Raw genomic sequence first — 24,245 nt, 5'->3', positions numbered from 1 at the left:
CTAAACCCTTTCTAACCCTAAACCCTACCTAACCCTAAACCCTAATAACCCTAAACCCTACCTAACCCTAAAACCTTTCTAACCCTAAACCCTTTCTTGCCCTAAACCCTACCTAGCCATAAATCCTACTAACCCAAAACCCTACTAACCCTAAACCCTACTAAACCTAAACCCTTTCTAACCCTAAACCCTACCTAACCCTAAACTCTGCCTAATCCAAAACCCTACCTAACCCTAAACCCTCTCTAACCCTAAACCCTACCTAACCCTAAACGTAAACCCTGCTAACCCTAAACCCTGCCTAAACCTAAACCCTACTAACCCTAAACCCTACAGAACCCTAAACCCTTTCTAACCCTAAACCCTACCTAACCCTAAACCCTAATAACCCTAAACCCTACCTAACCCTAAAACCTTTCTAACCCTAAACCCTTTCTTGCCCTAAACCCTACCTAACCCTAAACCCTACCTAACCCTAAACCCTACCTAACCCTAAACCCTACCTAACCTAAACCCTTTCTAACCCTAAATCCTTTCTAACCCTAAACCCTGTCTAACCCTAACCCTTTCTAACCCTAAACCCTATTAATCCTAAACCCTACCAAACCCTAAACCCTGCCTAACCCTAAACCTTACCTAACCCTAAAACCTTTCTAATCCTAAACCCTAAACCCTACCTAATCCTAAACCCTGCTAACCCTAAACCCTGTCTAACCCTAACCCTTTCTAACCCTAAACCCTACTAATCCTAAACCCTACCAAACCCTAAACCCTGCCTAACCCTAAACCTTACCTAACCCTAAAACCTTTCTAATCCTAAACCCTAAACCCTACCTAATCCTAAACCCTGCTAACCCTAAACCCTGCCTAAAGATAACCCTAAACCCTACCTAAACCTAACTATAGATCCCATCTAACCCTAAAAGTACCAACCCTAAACAGTGAAAGATAATCTCAAAACTCTAACACTAATTTGTTGTTGTGATATTTAAATAACAAATTACATAGCGGATTTTAAATCTTAAATCTATTATTTTAATTACCAAAATATTTTGAAATTTGTATCTTATGAATAAAAAAGATAAATTATATTTTATTAACGTTAAATTTTGTTAAAATAGAATGAAAAACTATTATCATAAATATATAAAGAATTTTGATGAAATTTGAAAATCTTCGAATCAATAACAATTAATTAGTAATATTTCAAAAAACCTTAAACTATTATGGCAGTAGAATCTCAAAAAAAAAAAAATTAAAGTTCGCAAACATTTATTTGCCAATAAAACACTTAAAGGTATGAGTCTAAGTGTATCTTAAGTTTATAGCTTACCACCTTTTTTAAAAAAAAATCAGACTATATAAAGTTAAATTTATTAAAAAAGATATGAATATTTGTAACTAAAGAAGCCAAAGCTGTAATCATACAGATGTAAAATATTATCAGAAGTAGACACTGAAGTAATGACACTCAAATTATGGACAACATAATAGCAAACAATGACCCATTGTTACATGTATAATACTCTGAGTATTTCACATATACTATTTACAAATAAACTGACGTGTATTGAAATCCGACTTGCAAGTTCTTGATATACGGTCGCCAGAGATACAAAGATGAGCAGACTCCTCTAAAGAAACGAAACCATGTTTTATGCTTTACTGCTTATGCTATCAGAAGGTCGTTCTGGAAACATGCCTCTTGATCAAGTGATGAATATAAGAGCCCGACACACAATACTGCTGAATTACAAAGCACACATCATTTCATGTTCATTGCCTCTCAAGTCTCTCATATGGAAAGTTATCTAAGAAAAAAGAACAAAGAGAGTTATGTTTATGTGATGGACAAGTTGATTGAAAAAAGAGAGAGATTGTTAATATGTTAGATATATACCAGGAAGAAATTGGTGCTGTAAGCTGAGCAGAAGAAAACGATGGTCACTAAAGCCATGTAGCCTGCAAAGACAATGCCAATTGCAAAGATTTATTTGATTTTCCAGCTGAAAGTGAGATTGGAGAGAGAAAAGATATTGTATTAAACTATAGATTAAAATAGAGCACTGACTGTATAGTTTTTCATTCTTTAGAAAATATGTCGAGTGGTTAAAATTGCGCTAATGATAACACTAAGTCAAGACTCGGTGAGAACAATATCAGAAGCGCCTTGTACAGCGTCTGTAGCATCAACAACATCGATACCAATATTGGCTCTTTTCAAAGCATGAGCATTCATCACCAGCCATTCTACATACATGCTTCAACTCAGGCAACTTTTTCACAATCTTGTACTTGTGTTCTATATATATATGTTAAAATTTTGAGATATGCATTATTTTGATTCTTTGAAGCAAAGAAAGTAGTCTATGCCATATATATTTTATAAAATGAATTTTCGTGCTCACATATTTCATAACTAGTTTAAATAATACTTTTTTTTAAGGCTTATTATCATCGTAAACTAGCGCAAGCTTGTTCAGACTCGTACAAGGCCCATGTAAAAACGTTGTGCGTCTTGCGTTCTTACTCAAATCAAGAGCGATGATCTTACGAACTTCATCTTCCTTTAAAAAACAGCAGAGAGTCCGAAGTTGTAAGAAAATTCATTACACGCACACACTCAAGTTTGGAGTTTTAATATGAAGTTGTATTTGCAACCTAAGATAAACAACTACAAAAATAAACTCAAGTGTTAATTGGAAGTTGTAGGAAGATTCACTACACACACTCAAGTTTTAATATGAAGTTGTATTTGCAACCGGCTAAGATTAACAACTACAGAAGAAAAAAAAGATTAACACCTACAACAAAGGAGGATAAGTAGATAAATGCATCAGAGCATTTAGTAGTATACATACAAATACATATCCACCCACGAATTACAATTCATACAAAAAAATACAGAAATTTGACATAATACACCAAAAAAAAATATAAAATATCACAAAAGCATAATAAGAAACAAACAGTCATTCTTTTCCATTTCAATTACTGTTAATGGTAACAAATTCGTTTTGTTGCATTCTTTTTCTTCTGTTTTTTTTTTAAAATTAGTCATCTGTCACTTGTTTTTTTGTTTATCGTCCGTTAAGGCTAGCAAACTGAGTAAACATGGTTGTACCAGAGTGTTCATCCACGGCCTGAGGCTCGGCTGCACCATTGTTCTCTTCCACCTTAGAAGCAACTGGAACACTAGCCGCAGCCGTGGCGTTGGTGGTGACTGCAGGAGTGATTGGAGTTGTATCTGCTGGCGGAACCACAACACCTGGCTCACCGTTCTCATTCTCCTCTGCTTTGCCCTGAGTGAATGCCTCTTGAAGCTGAAGAGCATATTCCAAGTTCCACAAAACATCTCCCATCGATGGCCTATCAACACCATAATCTTCCAAACACTTCTCTGCAGCTTCAGCGAACTTCTTCATCGATTCAGGGTTTATGGTTCCAGCCAAATGAGGATCCATGATCTTCTCGAGCATCCCTTTTCGTTTCCACTGCATAGCCCATTCAGCCAAGTTAACCTGTTCTCTTGGTAGCTGAGGGTTGATGGCTGGCCTTGCGCAGAGAGCTTCCAGAAGAACGACACCAAATGAATAAACGTCAGACTTATCAGTAAGTTGTTGTCTTCTAAAGTATTCAGGGTCCAAGTACCCAAAACTTCCTTTCACTGCCGTGCTGACATGGTTCTGTCCAAATGCTACATCTTTAGAAAGACCAAAGTCAGCTACTTTGGCAACTAAAGCATCATCAAGAAGAATGTTGGTTGATTTGACGTCACGGTGGATAATCCCTTGCGCTGTTCCTGTGTGCAGATAGTGAAGCCCACGTGCTGAACCGATACAGATCTCAAGACGCTGTTTCCAGGTCAAAGGAGCAAGGTTCTTTCCGTACAAATGATCTCTGAATGGACCATTGGACATGAACTCATAGACTAGAATCATCTCTGAGTTTTCATCACAGTAACCAATCAAGGAGACCAAGTGTCTGTGTCTGAGCTTAGAAAGCATCTGGATCTCTGTCTCAAACTCAGTGATTCCTTGTTCAGACTGTGGGTTACCTCGCTTGACAGCAACTTTGGTTCCATCGTCAAGGGTCGCAATATAGACATTACCGAACCCTCCAACACCGATAATCTGAGACGCTTCGAAGTTCTTTGTGGCTTCTTGAAGTTCAGAAAGGGAGAAAGAGCGGCCTAGCCCCATGGTTGAGTTGTAGAAGTTTGATTTTTGAGAACCGCCTTTGCTTGACATGAAAGTGCTGTCACCAGCGTGTATCGGAAGCAACCAAGAGGAGAAACTGTTTCTCTTCTGCCAATCTTGTGGCCTCTTCTTCCATTTGTAAACCATGGCTCCAAGACCAATGAAAGCTCCAAACATCATCACAAACCCCGCGGTCGCAACCATACCGTGTTTCCCCATGCCAGTGGTTCTACCATCAACTCCAAACTCTCCGTCAAGGCTGTTCACGGAGTTGCTCATCTTCAAGACCTCAACTCCATTCAAGATTGCGTTTGGAGTACCTGTATCTTCTCCCATGGGACTAATCTGGACTAGCAGCTCAGGACTCATAAGTGTCGCGTTCACAACAATGTCTTTGTAGTAAGGAGCTGAGAGATCGCCTGCCACAGTAGACAAATCCAGCCCCGAAATGGCAGTTTTGCCGTTGATGTACACATTGAAGTAAAGGTCATTGAGAGATTTGCTAACGATGTCACAGAAGTGAAGCCTGATGAGGTAGTTAAAGGACGGGTTCGAAGGGAAGTTCCAGCTGACGTTGAAGTTAGGAGCTATGGTGTGAGAGTCAGCCATTTCAGCAGCTGTTGCATAAACCGTCTGTGGAGCAATCAAAGGTGTAATTCCTGGAGGGTACTTGATTGCTGAAGGGGTCGTCTTAACGTCCTTGGCCAGGTTCTCATCTTTCAAGAACTCCTTATCTGGTATCCATGTTCTTCCTAACGTGTCATTCTGAGGCATGATCAAAGGACCACCAACGTTGACTCTGTAAACAGACTGGTAAGCGTAGTCGGACAGACCAGAGAAACCGTTGACCGGGAAAAGGGCTGTGCCTGAATCAGAGATCAGTTCGTCCGGAGCTGAGACAACTTCAATAGCGTTGATGAACGCTGCAGAGGTTTTCATAGGTCTGAACCTGAGGGAGAACTGTGCATCCGTTATGTTGACGAGATACTCCTTCTGGAGAACAGCTTGGCTATCATTGTTGTTGTTAGTAATCTTAAAGTTATGAAGCAACACATACTTCTCCGTTAGAACGGAGAAAGTCGCTTGTTGGAGATCAAACTTGTCGTTAGGGAAGGCCAAGAAATGGAGACGAACCCAATGCCAACCAGGTCGGGTAAGATGGAACTTGTAGATGGCTTCTTCACGGAAGATCCTTGCAGTTAGGTAGATAGGAGATGCGACCTTGTCTGAAGGTGGGGCCGAGACCTGAATATCATCCTTGGCTTCTATGTATTGGACCGTATCTTGGTCACTCTTGAAGACTTTTCCATCAGGGGTTTTGGATGAAGATTTGCTTCCACAGTCAATGAGGATATCATCTGCCGGTTTAAAGCCGGTAGCAGGTCCTGCTGCAGACGCTATAGTACCTGAGAGGAAGAGGAGAATAGTCATGAGGAGAGCCATGGAAGGCTTTGGAGAAAAATCAAAGATTGGTTTCTTTCTTGTCTCCATCCTTCCTGGGTGGGAAGGAAAGAGAGAAGAGAGAGGGATGAGGAAGAACAAATATAAGAAGTAATGAGGGGAGATTGTTGGATAGCGTGTGGTTGAAGAAAAGAGCCAGACAAAAAAGATCATCAAAGAGAGAACGGGTGAGTTGTTATATGTGTGGCCAGTTTTTTTGGAGTATGTTGTTATTTGGTGGAGGGTATGATCATCAATCATATTCAATGGTTTATATTTAGCAAACTGCTAATTCCGTTATGTAGAAAATTTAGAGACAACGCCAAAAATAAAATAACTATGGTTTCCTATTTCAGGAAAACTAAAAAAGAAAACTAGAATTAAAACTCTAACCAGATCACTATCAGTTTGGTTATCAAACAAGTTTATATGAACGAAGTAGTTCCAAACGATCGTCCTGAAGCAAGAAAGTGATGAAGAAACATAAAGTAGATTAATCAACGTACCAGCGAAAGCTTTTCACTGCCATTCAGGTGAGGAGACTCCAATGCTTTGTTACTCCATCCATATGTTATAATAACGAGCAGCAATGATAAGGAGAAACAAGTCAAATGTTTACAGAGAGAGGTTTGACTGAGGTGAAGTCTCACCAGTAGATGTAAAAAAAAACATGCCCAAGTCTATGCACATCCAGAATAATTTATAGACTAGTGATTCAATGTTGTTTTCAACCCCAATTTTGTATTCTAAATTTGTAACTTTACAAGTGTGAAAATTAAGTAACCAATTTAAAAAAAAAAAGCAAATGAAGACAATGTGCAACTACGAATGGCCTGTCTTAAATGAATGGTACCGTGTCCGTGTGTGTGTGTTTCGAGTTCTATGCTTCACAGAGCAACGCAGAATCTGAAATAACACAAACACTATCAATCTCTAACTTGTAATTCACTGAGCTATAAATAGAGAGAGAGAGAGAGAACAGCTTACAAGCTCATATTTTGCTGGATTTAGTCCAGAAGAAGCCTTTCTTTCTGACAGGAAGATCTTCTTTAGTGGATTTACTGTTACCTCTGGACCCAAAAGAGAGATGTCTAGCCAAGAAAGGCTTTGCGGAATAGCTCTTGACGCTCGAACTCGATACCAGTTTAGGGCTCTCGGCTGCTGCTGCTGAAGCCATGTGGCTGTGATCAAACATCACAAAATCATCGCACTCAAAATCACTGTTCAAAACTCGGTTTCTGAGTCTTTTAGCTTTCAAATTCATCTCCACTTTCAGTGCTTTCTCTGACAGCTTCGCTGTTTTCTTCTCCCCCAATATACAGATTGTGCATGATGGGTCGAACTTATCGACTTCTGGCGTCATCTGCTCTAAACAGTCACCATGATAGACATGCCCACAAGCTAGAATTGCAGACACAGAGAGCTCATTGGTCATAAAGATATTTTGGCTGCTCCACAAGGATTTCTCTGACAAGGGTCTAGCGCATGCACCACAGGTTTGCTGCTGATGAATGGACATTCGGTTGCCAGGATCGGCAATCTTGTCACGTTCAAGGCCAAAGCAGTCATTATCATTAGACAAAGGCTGGTTGCAGCGAGAAGATGACATAATTTCAGAAAAGGCTTGCCGTGACCAACCTTCAGATGGTCCACTCTGAGAAGAATCATATCTGAAAGTTGTTCCCTGCCTCTCTTCAGTTGATGAGCTTCTGCTTAGTGAGTTAATTCCATAGATCTGACCATCTGAGAGTTGCTTTGATAGACGACGGCGCTGAGTCAGCTGAAGTGTGGATGAACTTGCAGGGTGGGAAGGAAGTGGTGATGGTGGGAAAGAAGATGGTTGGGAAGCCAGTGAAAGAGACAATCGTGGAGGAGGTGGATATGAAGGCGGTGCAGCTTCTGTTGAAACATTTTCTTTCTGTGTGAGAGATAAAAAAAAAATGAGAAAGAGAGGTTATGCATCAACAAAGGTAAAACTTATAAGATATGAGAGAAGTGATGAAACAGGGTTTACCTGCTCGAAGAGTGTATTCATGGAAGAACATGTTGGAAATGATAGATCTGCCACAATAATAAGGAACATGATGATCAAGAAAATAGATGCATAAGCAAAGCAAGAAGCAAACAGAAAACTCCTATCAATGATTATAGACTAGTCTTTCTTATGTTCATCATGAAGTGAGAGACATTTTAACACGGTCTGAAGAAAAATCTTGAAGTCCCAAGTGAATAGCACCATACATGTGTGTTCTGTCAAGTTTCAAGATGAAGAAAATATACAGAAGAAGCAGAAATGAATTACCTGAGGGGGGAGATTTGTGCAATGTCTGAGTCTGAAAGCTATCTAAACTAGGGGAGCCATAAGAAGACACAAAAGGAGATTCAAATTTGAAGTCAGACCCATCGTTACGACTAAGAGAGGAGTCTGCACCAGCAACACGTCCTCCTCCTCTATTATGATTATGATTATGATTATGATTATGATTATGATTATCCCAGCGGAAACTCCAAGGAGGAGAATGCCTCCTCTCAGTCTCAGCAGCTGAGAGGACCATTTTGTCAGGAGCAGCAACACAACACGCATTCCCCATCTCTGAACTTAGCTTCAAAAAAAACAAAAAGACATGATTAATGTTAGAAACGAAGATTCAGGAATTGTTATATCTGCTGAGCTAACACACAACAATCAAACATCACACAGTAAGATAATCCCCAATCAAATTACACATTCATCCATTCTTTTTTCTTTTTTTTTTTTAAAGGAATCAATAAATCACTCAACTGACATGGATAAACAGATCCGCGATTAAGGCCCCCCAAATCTGCAAGCCATCTTCATATGCTGAGAGAGAGAGAGAGAGAGAGAGAGAGGGAATCACAACAATCGAACCTGCTCCCCGAAGTTTTAAAACGTCGCCGGATAAGAGGAAGACCACACTTTCACTTCTGTTCGACTGAGAAAGCGAGAAAAAAGAGATGAGTACTGCGATGATGCTCGCGAGGGCTTTGCTTCGTTCCTTCTCTCTTTTTAGAGAGAGAGAGAGAGAGAGAGAGTGAGAAAAGGGTTGAGAGGGAAAGCGACGAATATAAAGTTTTTTCCGACGGTTTATTTCACGCCGTTAATAATCCGGTTTACAAGGCCCAAAACCGTACCAAATTATTTCGTTTTCATCGTTTCTTATTTGATGTTCATCAAATTTGCATACTGTCGTTTACAAATTTTTACCGGTTAATGAAAATTAAACCCTTTTACCAAGTTAAACCGGTTCGGTTAAGTGCCTTGTGGGTGTTGTGACGCCATTAGCTGGGGCCGCTTAGAGCCCAAACTATACTATAATTCCAAATTTGAAACTTTAATAATATTCGAGGGGGCAATTTTATAAAAAAAAAAACACGAAGGAAACCAGGTCCCTGTCTCAGTATCTTACATGGCACGCGACCTAGGAGATCTGTGAAGAAGCCAACACGGAAGTAAAAAAAGAGGAAGGGAATATAAAGACGAAACCATCACTTCACATAACGATGGTTTCTTACGACCCTGTAAGAAGAGACAGAGTGTTGTGTTAGATAATATTACACTTTTACTTTGGTTATATGGGGTTATTAGCTCAGCGGGAAATTGTTTCCGAGCTTCCGCAACCCTCTTACTCTAGCTTGAAGAACATCCTTCGAAACAAAAGAATCACCACGATTTTGGCCAGTTTTCAAGACAGTGAGACACTAGTTGTGGAGAAAAAGAGAGAGAATAAGTGAACGACGTGTCACCAATGATCGATTTGGGCCTTAGGTTGTAGAGTGGACCTCTCATTTAAGCCCATTAATAACGATAAGGAGCTCAAATCAGCCTTTTTATTGTTAAAATTTCGCGGGTTTTTAAGTGGGCAGGTTCTGTTTCGAAGCGGTGACGTTTTGTAAATCAATCTCACCGCCCCCCCCCCTTCTTCTTGTTCATCTTCTTCACACCTAAAACCCTAATCTTATCCACACTCAGAGTTTCTCCGGCGACCCACTCCGTAAGTTCATTAACGTATATCCTATTTCTGGTTTTCGTCTACTTGACAATTATCCCCAATTGTTAAGAGATTAATCAGAAAAGGGGTTTTCCTGCGATAACAAGGGTTCGTGGGCTTTGCTGAAAAACTCTTTTTTCTTTTTTTTTTTGTGACAATCAATGTGTTTGTTTCTTTAGATGGAAGAACTCATTTTGTTTTTCTTTTTCTCTTGGAATCCGATTTTGCAGGTCCGCTGTAAAGTTGCCTCCTTTGCTCTCTCTGTTGAATCCATTTGGTTAGTTTCGATGGATAAGCTTTAGTTTTCATGATGCTGATCGACATACCAACACTTTTGCCTTGTGTCATTCATACTTTATCTGTTTTTTGTGTTGAAGAGGGACAAATCAAAGTCAAATGGATTTAGACTTCGATGATCAACCTGCTGCTGCACCAGCTGGTAATTGCTTTTTATTTCCTTTTATCCACTTTCATTACTCTCTCTTTTTTTAAATCATTTTGGCTGAAACATATGAATTTAATAGCTAGGGCTGGTGCAAAGTTTAAACCGAAAGGTAGACCACATCCCAAGAAGAAGCATCTCTCTCTTTCAACCTCCCAACCAACAACACTCTCTACCCTTCTTCCCAGTGAAATACTCTCAACAACACAAAGCCAAGATCCTGTTTCTCTACATGGTTTTGTTTCTTCCCTCTTTCAGCCAACTTTTATTTTATATGTTGTTCAAAAATATCTTAAGATTTGGGATTCTGTTTTGCAGATGTTTCAACTATTGTCCCTGATAGTGGTGGACTCATTGACCAATCCACCGTTGGAACAATCTCTAAAGAGGTAAGGTCGTTTTCTTTCTACCTTTTGAATTTTCTTTTTAGTGTCTCTGCTATATGTTTTTCCATTATGCAAATCGTTTTTCTTGTTTCTTTCAGAATGTATTCTCAGAAGTGCTTTCTGTTCTTCGTCCTTGTTCTAACGTAAATTGCGAGGGAAAGAGATGTGATAATGGCAAAGAGGCGGCACCTGCAAATCCTCCTGATGATCCCAAAAGTCTAGATTCTGCAGCGTTTGTTACTCAGGAAACGGATGAAGTTATTCATTCTCAAACTCAAAGGATGCAAACAGAGGTATGTATGAATACTCTCTTTTTTTATGCTGGTGTCTCACTTCTTCTACTCTTTAAATTTAAAACTGTTTTTTCAATTTTGTTACAGGAAGAAGAGTGTCATTGGAACATGGAGACTCTTAATATTGTACAGGAGGAAGGCATAACCACTGCATATGGTAATTTTAAAGCATTGAATTTTGAAATTCATATGCTTTGATTCTGTTAAATATATCTAGTAACCGAAACATAATGCTGTCTCTACTTGTGTAGAGCAACATACTGGAAAGTTCCAACCAAAGCCTAGATTGCAAGACGCTGTGATTGAAGAACCTGAGTCTCATTACTCTGTTGATCATACAACGGCTGCTAACCAGTCTAAGGTTATGGTCATTGTGACGAATACGGTAAGAAAGAATGTTTTGACAATTTGGGTTTAGCTTTCCCAGGCGCACTGTTTTGAGTTGGCTCCGCTTTTTGAATACTTTTGATCAGGTTCCTGGCGGAGAGGAACACGAAGATCATGTTATAGGAGTAGGAAATGGTTTGGGGAATACAGTAGAAGAAGAAGAAGAAACAAGGTCAGAAAGAGAAAGCAAAAAGGGAAAATCGAAGAGAGCTAGAAAGCAGAAAACCACTAGTGAAGAAGAACCAAATAAGTCTCCCCAGAAGAAGAAGTTCAAGCATTCAAGTCGTCAGAAGAGAAACAGAACATGTAAACTAGCCGAACCAAATTCTCTACAGCTGAAATTATAATATAGCATCTGACAAACTGTTTTCTTGTTTGGTCTAGTGGAGAAGGAATTGCTTGAAACCCCGGATGATGAAATCAAATTTCTGCCCATTAAAGATATGCTTCGCCTTGTTGAGTATAGAGAATGGTTGGAGGTAAGAATCAACTCTTTATCTCTACACATGCTTTCATTTGAGCTCTGTGTTTGCTTGGATCCTCATCTTTCCTTCTTGTTAATATATACAGAAAAAGGAAGCAAAGGGAGCTCCTGTTGTGCCGCCCGCCCAAGAAAGGTACACTATAATTCATTAATCTCAGAGAAGATAGTTTGTATTCTTCATCTGATGGAGTGTATGTTATGTGCAGTAATACGAACGCATCGGAGGATAACCATTATTATTCACAAGGTTTTGACCAAGAGGATGAATTTGGTATGTTGGAGACTGAAAATCAAGAAAATAACGTAGTTAAACCAGACTCGCCGGTGAACTATCAAACGTATATGAAGAAGACTCCGAGAACGAGATGGTCAAAGCAAGATACAGAACTCTTCTATGAGGTAATCAACTTTGATCTCACTGGTTATTTAAACGTGGGTGTTTTTTACTGGAGATTATGTTGTTTTGTTCACAATCGTTATAGATATTTCTTGTTTTTTTGTTTGGTTAATAAGGGAATTCAAGATTTTGGAGGCGATCTATCGATGGTACAACTATTGTTTTCTGATAGAACGCATCAACAGATCAAACTCAAGTTCAAATTGGAAGAACGAAGGAATCCATTGAAGCTTAATGATGCCTTATCAACTCGCCCCAAAGGTGATAGATCCTTTCTCTATATTTAGTTTCTTTGTTGAGCAAGAGAGAAATTAAGAACGTTTGTGTGTTTCTTCTTGTAGATCTTACTCGTTTCCATACTCTGATTAAGAAGCTTCAGCAAGAAGCTCCAGCTGAAAGGGCAGGAGAAGAAGAAGGAGAAGCTGGAGAAGAGGCTGAGACAACTACTGATGTTCCTGAGAATGTAAGCATTCGAATCATATTCTTTGTCAAGTTGGCGCCAAAATCTGTTAAATGTTTTCATTCAAGAAGAAACTAAAAAATGATGTCTGTATATGATGTGGTGTAGGAGGAGCCAGCAAAGTCTGAGGAGACGGGTGATGGAGTAGCTGGCGTTAAGGAACCAGACGGTGGGGATATTGAGAATAACGGAGGAGATGAATGTGAGGATAATGAGGGAGATGATGATGATGATGAGTTTTGGAATTCTTATAAAAGTGATATGTAACGACCATATGTATAAACTAATTAGTCCTTTTGTAGTTGGAGAAGATAAATTAGTTGTATTGAGATGAGAGATTCTTTTGTTTTTCCTAAGAGAGTAGAGTTCTCTCTCTTTTATGTTGATGAATGATGATCATGACAAATTGCTCATTTATAAGTTTTCTATCAATAAAACAAACTAAACAATAAGAGAAGAAATGAGAACACAATTATACAACCAATAAGTGAGAAAGAGAGAGAGAGAGAGTCCTAAGCAGAACAATTACATCTTCTCCAGTATCTCTTTTTCATGGAGTTACAGAAAACTGAAGTGTATTTGCTTTCTAAAGGCTGGAGGCTGAAGATACTCCTCCGAAGCAGCCTTTCAGTAAGAACTGTAAATGAAAAAAAATGTGTGTAATCAGTCTTAAGGTGTAATTGTTTAATATGTGTTCTTCTTCTTACCTTCCTCTTCTTCTTCTTTTTCTTCTCTATCAAAGCCATCATCTCATGTTGCCGCGTCATTGTCTCGTCCAGCGCCTACAAAGAAGAGCAATCACAAAACAGAACAAGAAAACAGTGAGAGAAAGAGCACCTTCTTGGTTTCGGACAACTGAAGCTGAAGCTGGTCAACACAACCAAGTGCAGCGTCGAGAACCTTCTCCTTCTCCCGAGAAACCACAGCCTGAGCATCCACGGAATCGTATTTCTCCTCAAGATCAGCCATCTTCTTCGCCATCGCCATATACTCCTGCGTCGGCATAACCCTCACTCCATCTGGGTACACATTGGCCTTGGCGAGTCTCCTCGGCATGTTCTTGGTTAGCCTCATGACTCCCACTATCCACATCAATAGTGCCATCACTACTCCACCATATACGTACCATTTCCTCTCCAACAACGGATTCACATCCCGGTCCAACAATTCTGAAAATTGAAAGTTTACACGGTTCACCAATTCATCTTGCTTGTAAAAAAAAGGATTGTTAATTTCTTTACCTTACCTAGGTTATTTTGTTGATCAATATGAGCAACTATTGTATCCGCCATGATTAAATTCCTGTTGAATCGGTGAACATGTTACATTCTTCTTGTAGATGTTAATGTCGTGGAACATGTTACATTCATCTCCAAACATATTACGACAAACAATCTTCCTAACCTTATGATAATTGATATAAGCCAAAAATATCATAAATCTAACGTTCTGTGTGATTGATTAAAGACTACAAATCCAAAAAAAAAAATGTATGAACTGTCGCAAGATTTGATTCCATAACCGTGAGATTCAAAGTGTTTAGGTGAGAAAAAAAAGAAGAAAACATTTAACACCTTTTTTTTACCTGCTGATTAAAAAACAAACCAAGGAGAGAAGAAGAGAGAGAGATCGACATAACTCTCTCATGCTCAGACATCTAGAGAGAGAGAGCATTGACAAGGTTTTACCTTCTCTTGAATATTATTGCATAAATTAGCTTTTTCTTTTTTGCTATTAATTTTTTGGCTTGACTTATATTAGAGTAATCATTTTAGTTACTGATATTTCTGTCAAAATATTTTTTTTAAATTAGTCTAAATTTGGTCATATATGCCAGATTTGAAAAGAAAACGAGGCCATAAATGGTTTTTACTTGTAAATATATAAGCAATTAGGGAAATGATATGTATTCTTAAGTTTTTGTATAAAGATAATCCTATCTTATGCTATATAAGTCATCACCATGGATTTTATTGCCTTTTCAAATTAGTAACCGACAAAAATTCTTCCAAAATAGTTTTTGAAGATAAAAAGTTGTCCCAAAAAAGAAGAAGAAGAGAAAAACACAATAAATGGTAGATAACATTACATAGTTATCAAATTATACAAAGCAAAAAAAAAACTACAAAACTCATTAGATAAATGAAATAGGTCTCTAATCACATACAAGTATCCACCTCCACAGAACTAAATAGTTACACTTGTTTCCGTTAAAACAAAAGGGAAATTAGGTGAGATAACCAAAAGTTATACTCTACGCACACCTTGTTGAAAATGGTTCACCTACCACATGGCGATAGTTGAAAAAAATACTCTGTTTTCCAAAGGTGACACAAAGGTAATCCGCAACGTAGCATGGTAATTTAACGTGAAGGGTATTTGCAGAAGCTATCGTTATTTGGTTGCAATTTAAAATATATTTTAAAAAAATCTAAATAGACACCAAACTAATCATCATTTTGATTTCTCCTCTGCTTGGCAATGAAAGACTCGATCTTGAATCGGAGTTCGTCGTCAGAATCAATTCTTTCAGAAGAGGCATCCGTCTCCGATCTCTTTAATCTCCCACAGTAACTCTTCTTTAAACCCTCCAAATTCTCTGACTTGCTTCGTTGGTAACTCTGTATTTGCTGCCTCTCCTCTTGAGGCTCAACTATGCTTTCTTTCTCCATCTTCTTCACTGAAGTGCTCTGCTCTGTTAGCTTCTCAGGTTTGCTCATTTTCACTCTCTTCTCAGAAATGATCTTCTTTGTCTTCTTCTTAATTACAACCTGTCCCTCTCCCTGATCGGAAATGCCCTGTTTTGGTATGTTCTCAGCTTTGCTCTGTGTTTCTTCCTCTGCTTCACTCTGTTTTGGTCTGGTTTCGGTTATGCTCTCTTTAGCCTCCTTCTCTGCTTCGCTCTGTTTTCCTCTGTTTCTCATCTCATGCCGTGGAACACCATCTCTCCTTGAGCTCTCCTGAACAAACTCCACGTAAAGATCGTTGCTTTTGTACTTCGGAACAGCTTTTTGATTCAAGAGAAGGCCGGAATTCGCGAGAAGAGTGATGACTATAGCGTTTCCTACGACAAACGCGAGATTACGGTTTGCGAGAATAACCGCGGCGACACCAGAATCATGAAACGTGACAACGAGCTGGTAGCAGAGCTTAGAAACCGTAACCAGAACAACAATTGTCTCGATCGTCCGAGAAACAATATCCAAGATTATCTGAACACGAGACTTTTTGGCAAGCCTCTTTGTCTTTCTTGGTTTAGTTTTCTGAGTAGTAAAAGAATCCATTGGTGAAGAGAAGAACCGAACAAGAAGGAAAATAAAAACTAACAAAGAAGGTGTGATCTCTATGAGAAGAAGAGACCAATTGAATTCTCAGTTTAGATTCATGTAGAGAAGTTGAGAATCTACTCTGAGGAGAATAATATGTTTTTCTCTTTGTTCTTTTTCTTTCTTTCTTTTACTTTGTTTCTTGAGAGAATTTAGCTTTGGTCTATGTGAGTATTTATATTGTGTCCACTCAGTGCGCTTGATAAGTTTTTACTTTAATTTCTTTCTGTTAGATTCGGGTTTATTATGGGCTTCCAACTTAAAACCAATTGGCAATGAGTGGATTGGCCCTAACCCTTTATATAGTAGTAGATTAATTCTTATATATCCGATGTGGGATGTTTCTCATCAATACCCTCCCTCACGCTCAGACATCTAGGTCTGAAGCGTGGACAATGTGGGAATAACATCCACAGAGGGCCCAACATCGGTACAGTAGTAGTAGTAGTAAATTAGGTCAAAGGATCTTATCGCTTTGATACCATGTTAGATTCGGGTTTATTATGGGCTTCCAACTCAAAACCAATTGGCAATGAGTGGATTGGCCCTAACCCTTTATATAGTAGTAGATTAATTCTTATATATCCGATGTGGGATGTTTCTCATCAATACTTTCAGCTATTTTTTTTTTAATAAATAAGCTGATACAACTCAAGAACTAACAGTAAATTTAAATGTATTGCATTCTACAACAAAGCGCGGTTTAACTATTGTTTTTGGATTCATAAAATGTGTAACGTGGTATAAATTCTCTTTGCAGGAAGGAAATCCTGCACAACGTCATATGATTTTCTTCCCATGCATGGTTAGTTAAAACGATCACTATGAATAAATAACTATAGGAGACGATGAAGAGCATCTTAATTACAAAATTCACTTCTTTGAATATCACCTTTCATTACAAACTTCTTCATACAATTGCTATGCTGCTTAGTAATTGCTCGTTACAAAAATCTTATATACAATAGATTAATCAGCTGTGGAAATTTGTCATTAGTTATATCCTACTAGACTCTAAAAGGAAGAAGGAAATATTTGAGAATTTTTCCCACCAAATAAATATTAGATTAAAATCAATACTTGTATTACTTTTGATTGAAACAAAACAAAAGCAAGCCTCGCACTATGTTAGTGACTTAGTCTATTTTGTATTTAATTTACTAGTCCATTAAAGCAGCTGCCGTGAATTGATATGTGAAAATTACTTGTAGCACGTAGTATTATTAGTTGATATTCATAAACTTTATGATCTATAAAGCATGCACACTGTGACACCACTATACCGAAACAATTTATTATGTAATTTGTTGTGGGATGTGCATTATGAATCAGAAATACACATATTTTCGGTTATATATTAGGCTAGACTTGTATATTATGGCCAATATGAACTTTTTATATGATGTGTTTGTCTCGTTGGTTAACTCTTATATCATATAACAAAAAAAAATTAGCACTGAATATACATTTCACTAGATAACATGTGAGGAAATTGAGAAAATAAATAAATATATAAAATGCAATTACTTCTTCATTAAGGATGGAGAAGTGGCTTGTAGGTCAAAAAAACCTTTGTTGTTTCTTTAATGTCTTGTCTCTTTCTAACCAAAAGCATAGACTCATGATTTCAAATTTGAAATTTTCATTATTGGATACACTTTGACAAAAGCTTCAGTTCCTTTATCAAAAAGTTTAAAGGAGATTCATTATTGATGGTGTCTTCCTTGTTTCATAACGTCCACAAGTGAAATGTGTCTTCGGATTTTTATCGGATCGTTGATAACTTGTCCTATTAGTGCCCGTAGAAACAAAACAAAAAAGATAACATATATCATCCTGTTATCTACATATTGAATCTTTATTTTTGGTCACTATTATTCCGTGGAAGCGAGTATTTATTGTGAATTCTTTTGGTCAAATAAAATGTGAATTATAACCATGTTTAGACATACAACTTATTTACACTCGACGTTTTATTGGTCTATAGTCAGTGTGTTTGATACCACAAATAATAGATTACTACATAGAAGTTAAGTCAAACGAAAATGTTTATTAGTTATCGTCTAAAATTTTAAGATGTACATTTATGTTTTAGTATGGTTTTTGATCTCATGCAAGGAAATATAAAATAAGTTTTTTTTTGGTTAATTATGCTATTACATGAGACACGTTACATAGACGGTCGGGCCGATAATTATATCCGGTTTATGAGAATTTCTATTTGATTGCATCACTCTGAGTTATGATATCCATTTCTGACGGTACATTTTGCGCCATATCGATGATCTCTTATAATCATTTTCTCTAATATTTTGCATAATTTATTTTGTTAGAGAATTGAAATCTAAATTTTATAGTATAGAAAATATTAATGAACTTTCGGTCAAACAAAAAACAAGACAATCCTAAAGATTATATGGGCTTCAGTTGAACAAAAAGAACATTATTATGGGCTTTTAATTAAAACAGCCCGTACACACATTAAGTCGAAACCTCAAAAAACCTAGAGTTTATAAGAGCAAACCATAGATCGAACTCTACCTTAGCCTCCTCCTCATCTTTCACCACCTCTACTTCGCCGTTCGCTCCTCCGTCTCCGTCTCCGTCGAAGTCAACATGGTATCTCTCTACGTTTCTTCCCTCACTCTCTTTAAGCAGATCTATGTTTCTTCTTTCTCTCGGATTAATCGTTATATTCATTTTACAGGCGCCGAAGAAGGATAAGGTTCCGCCGCCGTCATCTAAGCCAGCGAAATCCGGAGGAGGAAAGCAGAAGAAGAAGGTTCGTTTTCTCTCAATCCTGCTCAGGTTCCATACATATATATGCATGTTAGCTACATGTAGGTCCTGCGAAATGTGATGTTTAATTTAGCTGTTCACATGATATTGGTATTGGTATCACTGTTGTTGTTGATTGGTATTGGATTTTCATTTTTTTTTTGGTTGAATGTTGTGAAAAAAACAGAAGTGGAGCAAGGGAAAGCAAAAGGAGAAGGTGAACAACATGGTCTTGTTTGATCAGGCTACTTACGACAAGCTTCTCACTGAAGCTCCCAAGTTCAAGCTCATCACTCCTTCCATTCTCTCCGACCGTATGAGGGTATGTTTATTACATACTTCTTGTCTCAAAATCAAGTTAGTTGTATGATCCTAGTTAGTAATATGACGTTGTTCATGAGATTGGTTTGCTTCAACAATTTAACTAGATATATAATTAAGTTATCAATCTTGATCTTTTCTAGAACTTCAAAAGTATATTTATTATAACAATGTGATCCGTATTGAATAATGTTGAAAACTGCAGATTAACGGGTCTTTAGCAAGGAGGGCTATTAGGGAGCTGATGGCGAAAGGTGTGATCAGGATGGTCGCTGCTCACTCTAGTCAGCAGATCTACACTCGTGCCACCAACACCTAATATGTTTTGCTCTTAATTTGTTTTTTCTTACCTCCTTTGTTTGGTTCTTCAAGAACTTTGTTAGAATCTTGTTTTCGAGATATTTTAATGCATTGAGACTTACTAGATTCAAGTCAACCATTAGCTTTTGTCTTCACCCGATTCGTCATGTAACATTTTCTTCGTAAGCACCCGTTCTGGTTTGGTACATAAATCAATTTAAAAAACTTAATTCATCATGAATGGGAATTGCACTTAGTTTTACGAAATTATCCGAATATAATTAGCTTAACTAAACATAATTACAAGTAATACGCCAATTAATTCGGACAAGAAATGGTTCATAAATAAAATAAGAAAATGATATTTCATATAGTACGACTCAGTTACTCACACTATTAGAAATGAAAGTGTCTGCAGGCCATACGTTTCACGGTCAATTTTTCATACAAATACTTGTATACATTTGTCTTGTAACCAAAGACTTCTAGTGTTTATATTTAGCTAATTGGACTTACGCTTGAGTGTAGATTTTTTCAAATAATTGTCCGACATATAAGCATTATCCTTGCGTGATGGGCCCTTCCATCTCGCCTTCTCCCCCGTTAATCAAAGGGGCCATTGCTATTCTAATCAAAATCTACTTCCTACAAATTGCAATTTGCATTACATCGAATCCTCCCTTAAAACTTGTAACCATTATAGGAGTAAATCTCATAGAGAATCTATAGCATTTTTGGCGTGATATGACGTGTACGGACTATATAGCGCACCTCTAGGCTGGGCCAATGAGATTAGAATGGGCCTGGGTCCACATACAAGTAGACAGAACTGTAGTTGAGCGCCACATGTCCCATATGGTTCCCCGAAGCAAAAAGTATGGGAGAAAGGAGAGTCGTTCATTTTGGTTCAGTGACCTTCATTGTCAGACACAGACACCTATGCCTTTGTTTGGTAACATTTCACATGATCTTTGTGAAAGATGATAGCATTATTTTACTGTTTCAAATTCAAAACAAAGATTCACTTGTACAAAAAATATAATATTTCTAGATAAATTTATGCAGAGAACGTGGTGTATCCTAATTGTTCTAATAATAACTAATTTTAAATTAGATATTTTAGATACTATCGAGAAGGGTAGATATTTTTAGTTTTTTACTTTCTAAAAATAAATTTAAGAAATGAGCACCTTTTTCTAATGCGAATAAGAACAAAAAAATTAATAACCAGAAGATGAATTAAAACTGTAATTTCTTGCTTTGAACAGAAGAGAAGAGAGAGAGAAGATTAAAAAAAATATATAAGAATAAATAACAGATCAAGCTTTGGAAGCTCGTCACTGATCACTTCGCCTCGTTCTCTCCTTTGGGTGCATGAAGGACATATCACATTAATTCAAAACCAGACAATACGAATAAGGTCTTTACAATCCGGTGAGTCGAGTTCTCTCATCTGTTCCATCTTCTTCTATATGTCTCTGTGTTGTGTTCATGGTTGAATTATATTCTCTGTGTTGTGTTCATGATTGTTTCCTTCTTAAATATCTGGGTGTGTTAATAATATATGAATGTATTAAAAGAAAATGAAAGTATATTCCTTCACCTTTTGAAGGTATTCTCTCATGAATCATGATACTTTACTTTTTTTTCTCGATTTTTATCAAATGTTACATTGAGTTTTATCAAATGTTACATTGAATTGGATCAAAAGTCTCTTTTTCCCCCCGGAAAATTCTTTCCCTTTTTTTTGAAATTTTTTGTCATGAACTTGTTCTGTTTAATGTTCTTGTTTTCTGTGATCCAATAATCTAAAAACACCTACCCGGATCTAACTATTTTATCTGGTTCAGAGTCATTCTGACCCAGACACTTGTTCGGTTCATGTTTTAAAAGTTATAATCTCTTTTTAAGGCAACTGTTATTGTTTCTATGTTTAAAAAAGATTTGTTACCCTGCACAATGATATACACTCTCTCTTAGTACTTGGTTACAGTATTTGTGTGTTGTTTCACTTTACTTGTTTTACTAACAAGCTTTACGATTCTGTCCTGTTTCATTCCAGCTTAAAAAATATGGATTCTTGTTGCTACTTGGGATTGGGGACAAACACTGTCTTGCCCAAAGACGGTTACAAGAATATAGAGAACAGTTTTTGGGGTGAGAAGATCAAAGGAAGCTTCTCTAAACCTTTTGCTTCAGATTCAAGTTCCAAGGAGTTAAGATATCGAAAGTCGCCGAGGCCAGGTGTTGCTTATGCGGTTGCTACTTCAAAGAATGCTAAAGAGGCTTTGGTAGGTTAATGATCAGACTCATCAAAAACTCTTTTTGTCTTAGAGATTTGCCTTAAATTTGATTGTTTTTATGGGTTTGCAGAGACTACAGCCTTCGATGTTGGGGGAGAGAAGAAAAGCAGATCCAAAAAACGTGGCAGCAATCATTCTGGGAGGAGGCAATGGAGCTAAACTCTTCCCTCTCACCAAGCGAGCTGCAACTCCAGCTGTTAGTATTTATTACTCATTTTACTAAACTCTTTGTTTTTTTTTGATGATTCATCAAACACTATTTTTTTTGCAGGTTCCTGTGGGTGGATGCTATAGGATGATCGACATCCCTATGAGTAATTGCATTAACAGTTGCATCAACAAGATCTTCGTGCTCACTCAGTTTAACTCGGCTTCCCTCAACCGCCACTTGGCTCGTACTTATTTCGGGAATGGCATCAACTTTGGAGATGGTTTCGTTGAGGTTCTAGCTGCTACACAGACTCCTGGTGAAGCAGGGAAGAAATGGTTTCAAGGAACAGCAGATGCTGTCAGAAAGTTTCTCTGGGTGTTTGAGGTATGAAATAACTTATTTACTTTGTGATTCTTTGAAATGGTCTGAATGAATCAGTTGGTTTTTATGAATAATATAGGATGCTAAGAATAGGAACATTGAGAATATTATCATCTTGTCTGGAGATCATCTCTACAGAATGAACTACATGGACTTTGTTCAGGTAATAAACAAAGTTTCTTTTAAGATTATGAAAGAACTATTTTTTTGCTGACAAACTCTAAACAATATGCATTTAAATAGTACCATGTGGATAGCAACGCGGATATTACTCTTTCGTGCGCGCCAGTGGGTGAGAGGTTAGTTTGTGTAAGCACTATGATTTGCCTTTTGGTCTTAAGTTTCTAACCCTTGGTTTGGTTTGGTTCAGTCGTGCATCGGATTATGGACTAGTGAACATTGATCGAACCGGACGTGTGGTCCATTTCTGTGAGAAACCAACTGGCATCGATCTCAAATCAATGGTATATGGTTTTTTGTCTTCAAATAAAATGAATATTTTGTTCTGCTGTTGTTTGACACGGTTGTAATGTCGGATGCAGCAAAGTGATACGACAATGCTTGGACTGTCTCAACAAGAAGCAGTGAAATCTCCGTACATTGCATCAATGGGAGTTTACTGTTTCAAAACGGAAGCTTTGCTGAAGCTTCTGACACGGCGCTATCCGAGTTCCAATGACTTTGGATCTGAGATCATCCCTGCAGCTATAAGAGATCACAATGTTCAAGTAAAGAAAAATAGAAATGCTCTTTTCTGTTTTAAACACTTTCGTGAGTTTTTTATTGGAAAATGATTCAGTCAAAACTGTCTTTTTGTTAAGGGATACGTCTACAGAGACTATTGGGAAGATATTGGAACTATAAAGAGCTTCTATGATGCTAATCTTGCTCTTGTCGAGGAGGTTAGTTTTAATTTAATACTTAGAAATGTGTTTGATCTTATCTTTTGATCTTGGTTCCTATGTGTTCTTGTTGTTATGCAGCATCCCAAGTTTGAGTTTTATGATCAGGATACACCTTTCTACACTTCTCCTCGGTTTCTACCTCCCACCAAAACTGAGAAATGCCGCGTAAGCACTCTCCTCGTCTTTTGCCTGTGAATAATGAGTCTCCTGATTCACTAATGGAGGGGTTTGAATATTGATCCCTTTTTTTTTGATGCAGATAGTGGATTCGATAATATCACACGGATGTTTCTTGGGAGAATGCAGCATCCAACGTTCCATCATTGGTGAAAGGTCACGTCTTGACTATGGTGTTGAGCTTCAGGTCTCTGTGTAAAAAAAAAAAAAAGACTCCACTCAGCTTTGATAGTGACACATTATTTGGTTCAAAAACTGAAAGTCTGGTGTTTTCTTCTGGCAGGATACTTTGATGTTGGGAGCGGATAGTTACCAAACCGAATCTGAGATAGCGTCTTTGCTCGCGGAAGGCAATGTACCAATTGGCATTGGCAGAGACACAAAGATCAGGTAACAAACCCAAGTCTCCTTCTTCTCAGAGTTTTAGTTCCTATAGTCTGATGTTTTATCTTATTTTGAAGGAAATGCATCATTGACAAGAATGCAAAGATCGGGAAGAACGTGATGATCTTGAACAGTGATGTATGCTTTCTTCTACATTCTTGATTCTTCCTTAAGATGAAAGACTATTGAGCAGTCTTAACGTTGACATGGTTTTTGTGTGGGTTTGGTTTCAGGATGTGCAAGAAGCTGATAGGCCAGAGGAGGGGTTCTACATTAGGTCTGGGATCACTGTGGTTGTGGAAAAGGCTACCATTAAAGACGGCACTGTCATATGAACCAACAACGGAGTGATCTGATTGAGAACACTCTTGACCAACGATCTTGATTGAGGTGTTTTTGAAGTGTTGTTTTTGGGTGGAAGCAGTGAAAACAGAGACAGTTGTGATAATGTTTTTAATGTAAATTACTTGAGAGTACTACTTAGAACCAAAAGAGAGTTTAAGCTTACCAATAAGAGTGATCTACCTATAAATCTATCTTTCTTTTCGTGAATGTCAGTCAAAATCTTGATATCCATTTGTCTTTGAAATCATATATTTATCCGCGCATTGAAAAACAAACAGCTAAACTAACATTAACCATGACTCTCTCTGTATTGGTAGTAGCACACAACGTCAACCCATTCACTCACTAAGTGATCTGCTGATTAATGATTATAATT

General features: G+C 37.7%; 7 protein-coding genes and 1 long non-coding RNA gene across 15 annotated transcripts; 3 read left to right on the top strand and 5 right to left on the bottom strand.

Moving 5' to 3' along the window:
* Nucleotides 1-866: 866 nt before the first annotated feature.
* On the bottom strand, nt 867-2,128 carry LOC125575826. The gene is made up of 3 exons (XR_007314404.1): nt 2,072-2,128; nt 1,901-1,962; nt 867-1,811 (listed from the first exon to the last, which is right to left on the bottom strand). It is a non-coding gene; the product is annotated as an uncharacterized LOC125575826 (long non-coding RNA).
* Nucleotides 2,129-2,824: 696 nt separating this feature from the next.
* LOC106349497 (probable receptor-like protein kinase At4g39110) lies at nt 2,825-6,062 on the bottom strand. The gene has a single exon (XM_013789472.3). It carries the CDS (start codon nt 5,898-5,900, stop codon nt 3,081-3,083), a length of 2,820 nt encoding a protein of 939 aa, XP_013644926.3. The 5' UTR covers nt 5,901-6,062; the 3' UTR covers nt 2,825-3,080.
* A 256-nt stretch (nt 6,063-6,318) lies between these two features.
* On the bottom strand, nt 6,319-8,700 carry LOC106349501. 6 transcript variants are annotated; one of them, XM_048734946.1, is made up of 6 exons: nt 8,422-8,700; nt 7,942-8,232; nt 7,654-7,700; nt 7,547-7,557; nt 6,627-7,486; nt 6,319-6,545 (listed from the first exon to the last, which is right to left on the bottom strand). In XM_048734946.1, exons 2-5 carry the CDS (start codon nt 8,228-8,230, stop codon nt 6,631-6,633), a joined length of 1,203 nt encoding a protein of 400 aa, XP_048590903.1. In that variant the 5' UTR covers nt 8,231-8,232; nt 8,422-8,700; the 3' UTR covers nt 6,319-6,545; nt 6,627-6,630. The 6 variants fall into 6 exon arrangements, with proteins under 6 accessions (XP_048590903.1, XP_013644936.2, XP_048590902.1 ...); XM_013789482.3 differs by having other exon boundaries at nt 6,627-7,557; nt 8,422-8,693; XM_048734945.1 differs by having other exon boundaries at nt 6,627-7,557; nt 8,426-8,693.
* Nucleotides 8,701-9,523: 823 nt separating this feature from the next.
* LOC125575824 lies at nt 9,524-12,911 on the top strand. 2 transcript variants are annotated; one of them, XM_048734943.1, is made up of 15 exons: nt 9,524-9,757; nt 9,880-9,926; nt 10,027-10,088; nt 10,174-10,326; nt 10,410-10,480; nt 10,576-10,770; nt 10,858-10,927; nt 11,022-11,155; nt 11,244-11,463; nt 11,542-11,636; nt 11,728-11,774; nt 11,848-12,040; nt 12,155-12,299; nt 12,380-12,501; nt 12,607-12,911. In XM_048734943.1, exons 3-15 carry the CDS (start codon nt 10,046-10,048, stop codon nt 12,763-12,765), a joined length of 1,647 nt encoding a protein of 548 aa, XP_048590900.1. In that variant the 5' UTR covers nt 9,524-9,757; nt 9,880-9,926; nt 10,027-10,045; the 3' UTR covers nt 12,766-12,911. The 2 variants fall into 2 exon arrangements, with proteins under 2 accessions (XP_048590900.1, XP_048590901.1); XM_048734944.1 differs by having other exon boundaries at nt 9,602-9,652.
* On the bottom strand, nt 12,898-14,197 carry LOC106349503 (phosphatidylinositol/phosphatidylcholine transfer protein SFH2-like). 2 transcript variants are annotated; one of them, XM_048734947.1, is made up of 4 exons: nt 14,084-14,197; nt 13,745-13,800; nt 13,336-13,667; nt 12,898-13,280 (listed from the first exon to the last, which is right to left on the bottom strand). In XM_048734947.1, the coding sequence occupies exons 1-4, from the start codon at nt 14,170-14,172 to the stop codon at nt 13,011-13,013; spliced, it is 747 nt and encodes a 248-aa protein (XP_048590904.1). In that variant the 5' UTR covers nt 14,173-14,197; the 3' UTR covers nt 12,898-13,010. The 2 variants fall into 2 exon arrangements, with proteins under 2 accessions (XP_048590904.1, XP_048590905.1); XM_048734948.1 differs by lacking the exon at nt 14,084-14,197 and having other exon boundaries at nt 13,745-14,047.
* Nucleotides 14,198-14,560: 363 nt separating this feature from the next.
* On the bottom strand, nt 14,561-15,988 carry LOC106349504. Its single transcript, XM_013789489.3, has one exon. It carries the CDS (start codon nt 15,780-15,782, stop codon nt 14,946-14,948), a length of 837 nt encoding a protein of 278 aa, XP_013644943.2. The 5' UTR covers nt 15,783-15,988; the 3' UTR covers nt 14,561-14,945.
* Nucleotides 15,989-18,200: 2,212 nt separating this feature from the next.
* LOC106349505 (40S ribosomal protein S25-4) lies at nt 18,201-19,359 on the top strand. Its single transcript, XM_013789491.3, has 4 exons — nt 18,201-18,443; nt 18,532-18,606; nt 18,790-18,924; nt 19,129-19,359. The coding sequence occupies exons 1-4, from the start codon at nt 18,441-18,443 to the stop codon at nt 19,240-19,242; spliced, it is 327 nt and encodes a 108-aa protein (XP_013644945.1). The 5' UTR covers nt 18,201-18,440; the 3' UTR covers nt 19,243-19,359.
* Nucleotides 19,360-20,417: 1,058 nt separating this feature from the next.
* Nucleotides 20,418-24,116, top strand: LOC106349507 (glucose-1-phosphate adenylyltransferase large subunit 3, chloroplastic). The gene is made up of 14 exons (XM_048734940.1): nt 20,418-20,657; nt 21,286-21,514; nt 21,597-21,722; nt 21,798-22,061; nt 22,138-22,221; nt 22,302-22,357; nt 22,429-22,522; nt 22,601-22,786; nt 22,880-22,960; nt 23,042-23,128; nt 23,223-23,327; nt 23,424-23,530; nt 23,602-23,662; nt 23,758-24,116. The coding sequence occupies exons 2-14, from the start codon at nt 21,296-21,298 to the stop codon at nt 23,857-23,859; spliced, it is 1,572 nt and encodes a 523-aa protein (XP_048590897.1). The 5' UTR covers nt 20,418-20,657; nt 21,286-21,295; the 3' UTR covers nt 23,860-24,116.
* The last annotated feature ends 129 nt before the right edge of the window (nt 24,117-24,245 follow it).

Source organism: Brassica napus, chromosome A6 (assembly GCF_020379485.1).
Source record: "Brassica napus cultivar Da-Ae chromosome A6, Da-Ae, whole genome shotgun sequence".
NCBI classification, from domain to species: domain Eukaryota; kingdom Viridiplantae; phylum Streptophyta; class Magnoliopsida; order Brassicales; family Brassicaceae; genus Brassica; species Brassica napus.
This window is presented reverse-complemented; position numbering and strand designations above follow the sequence as displayed.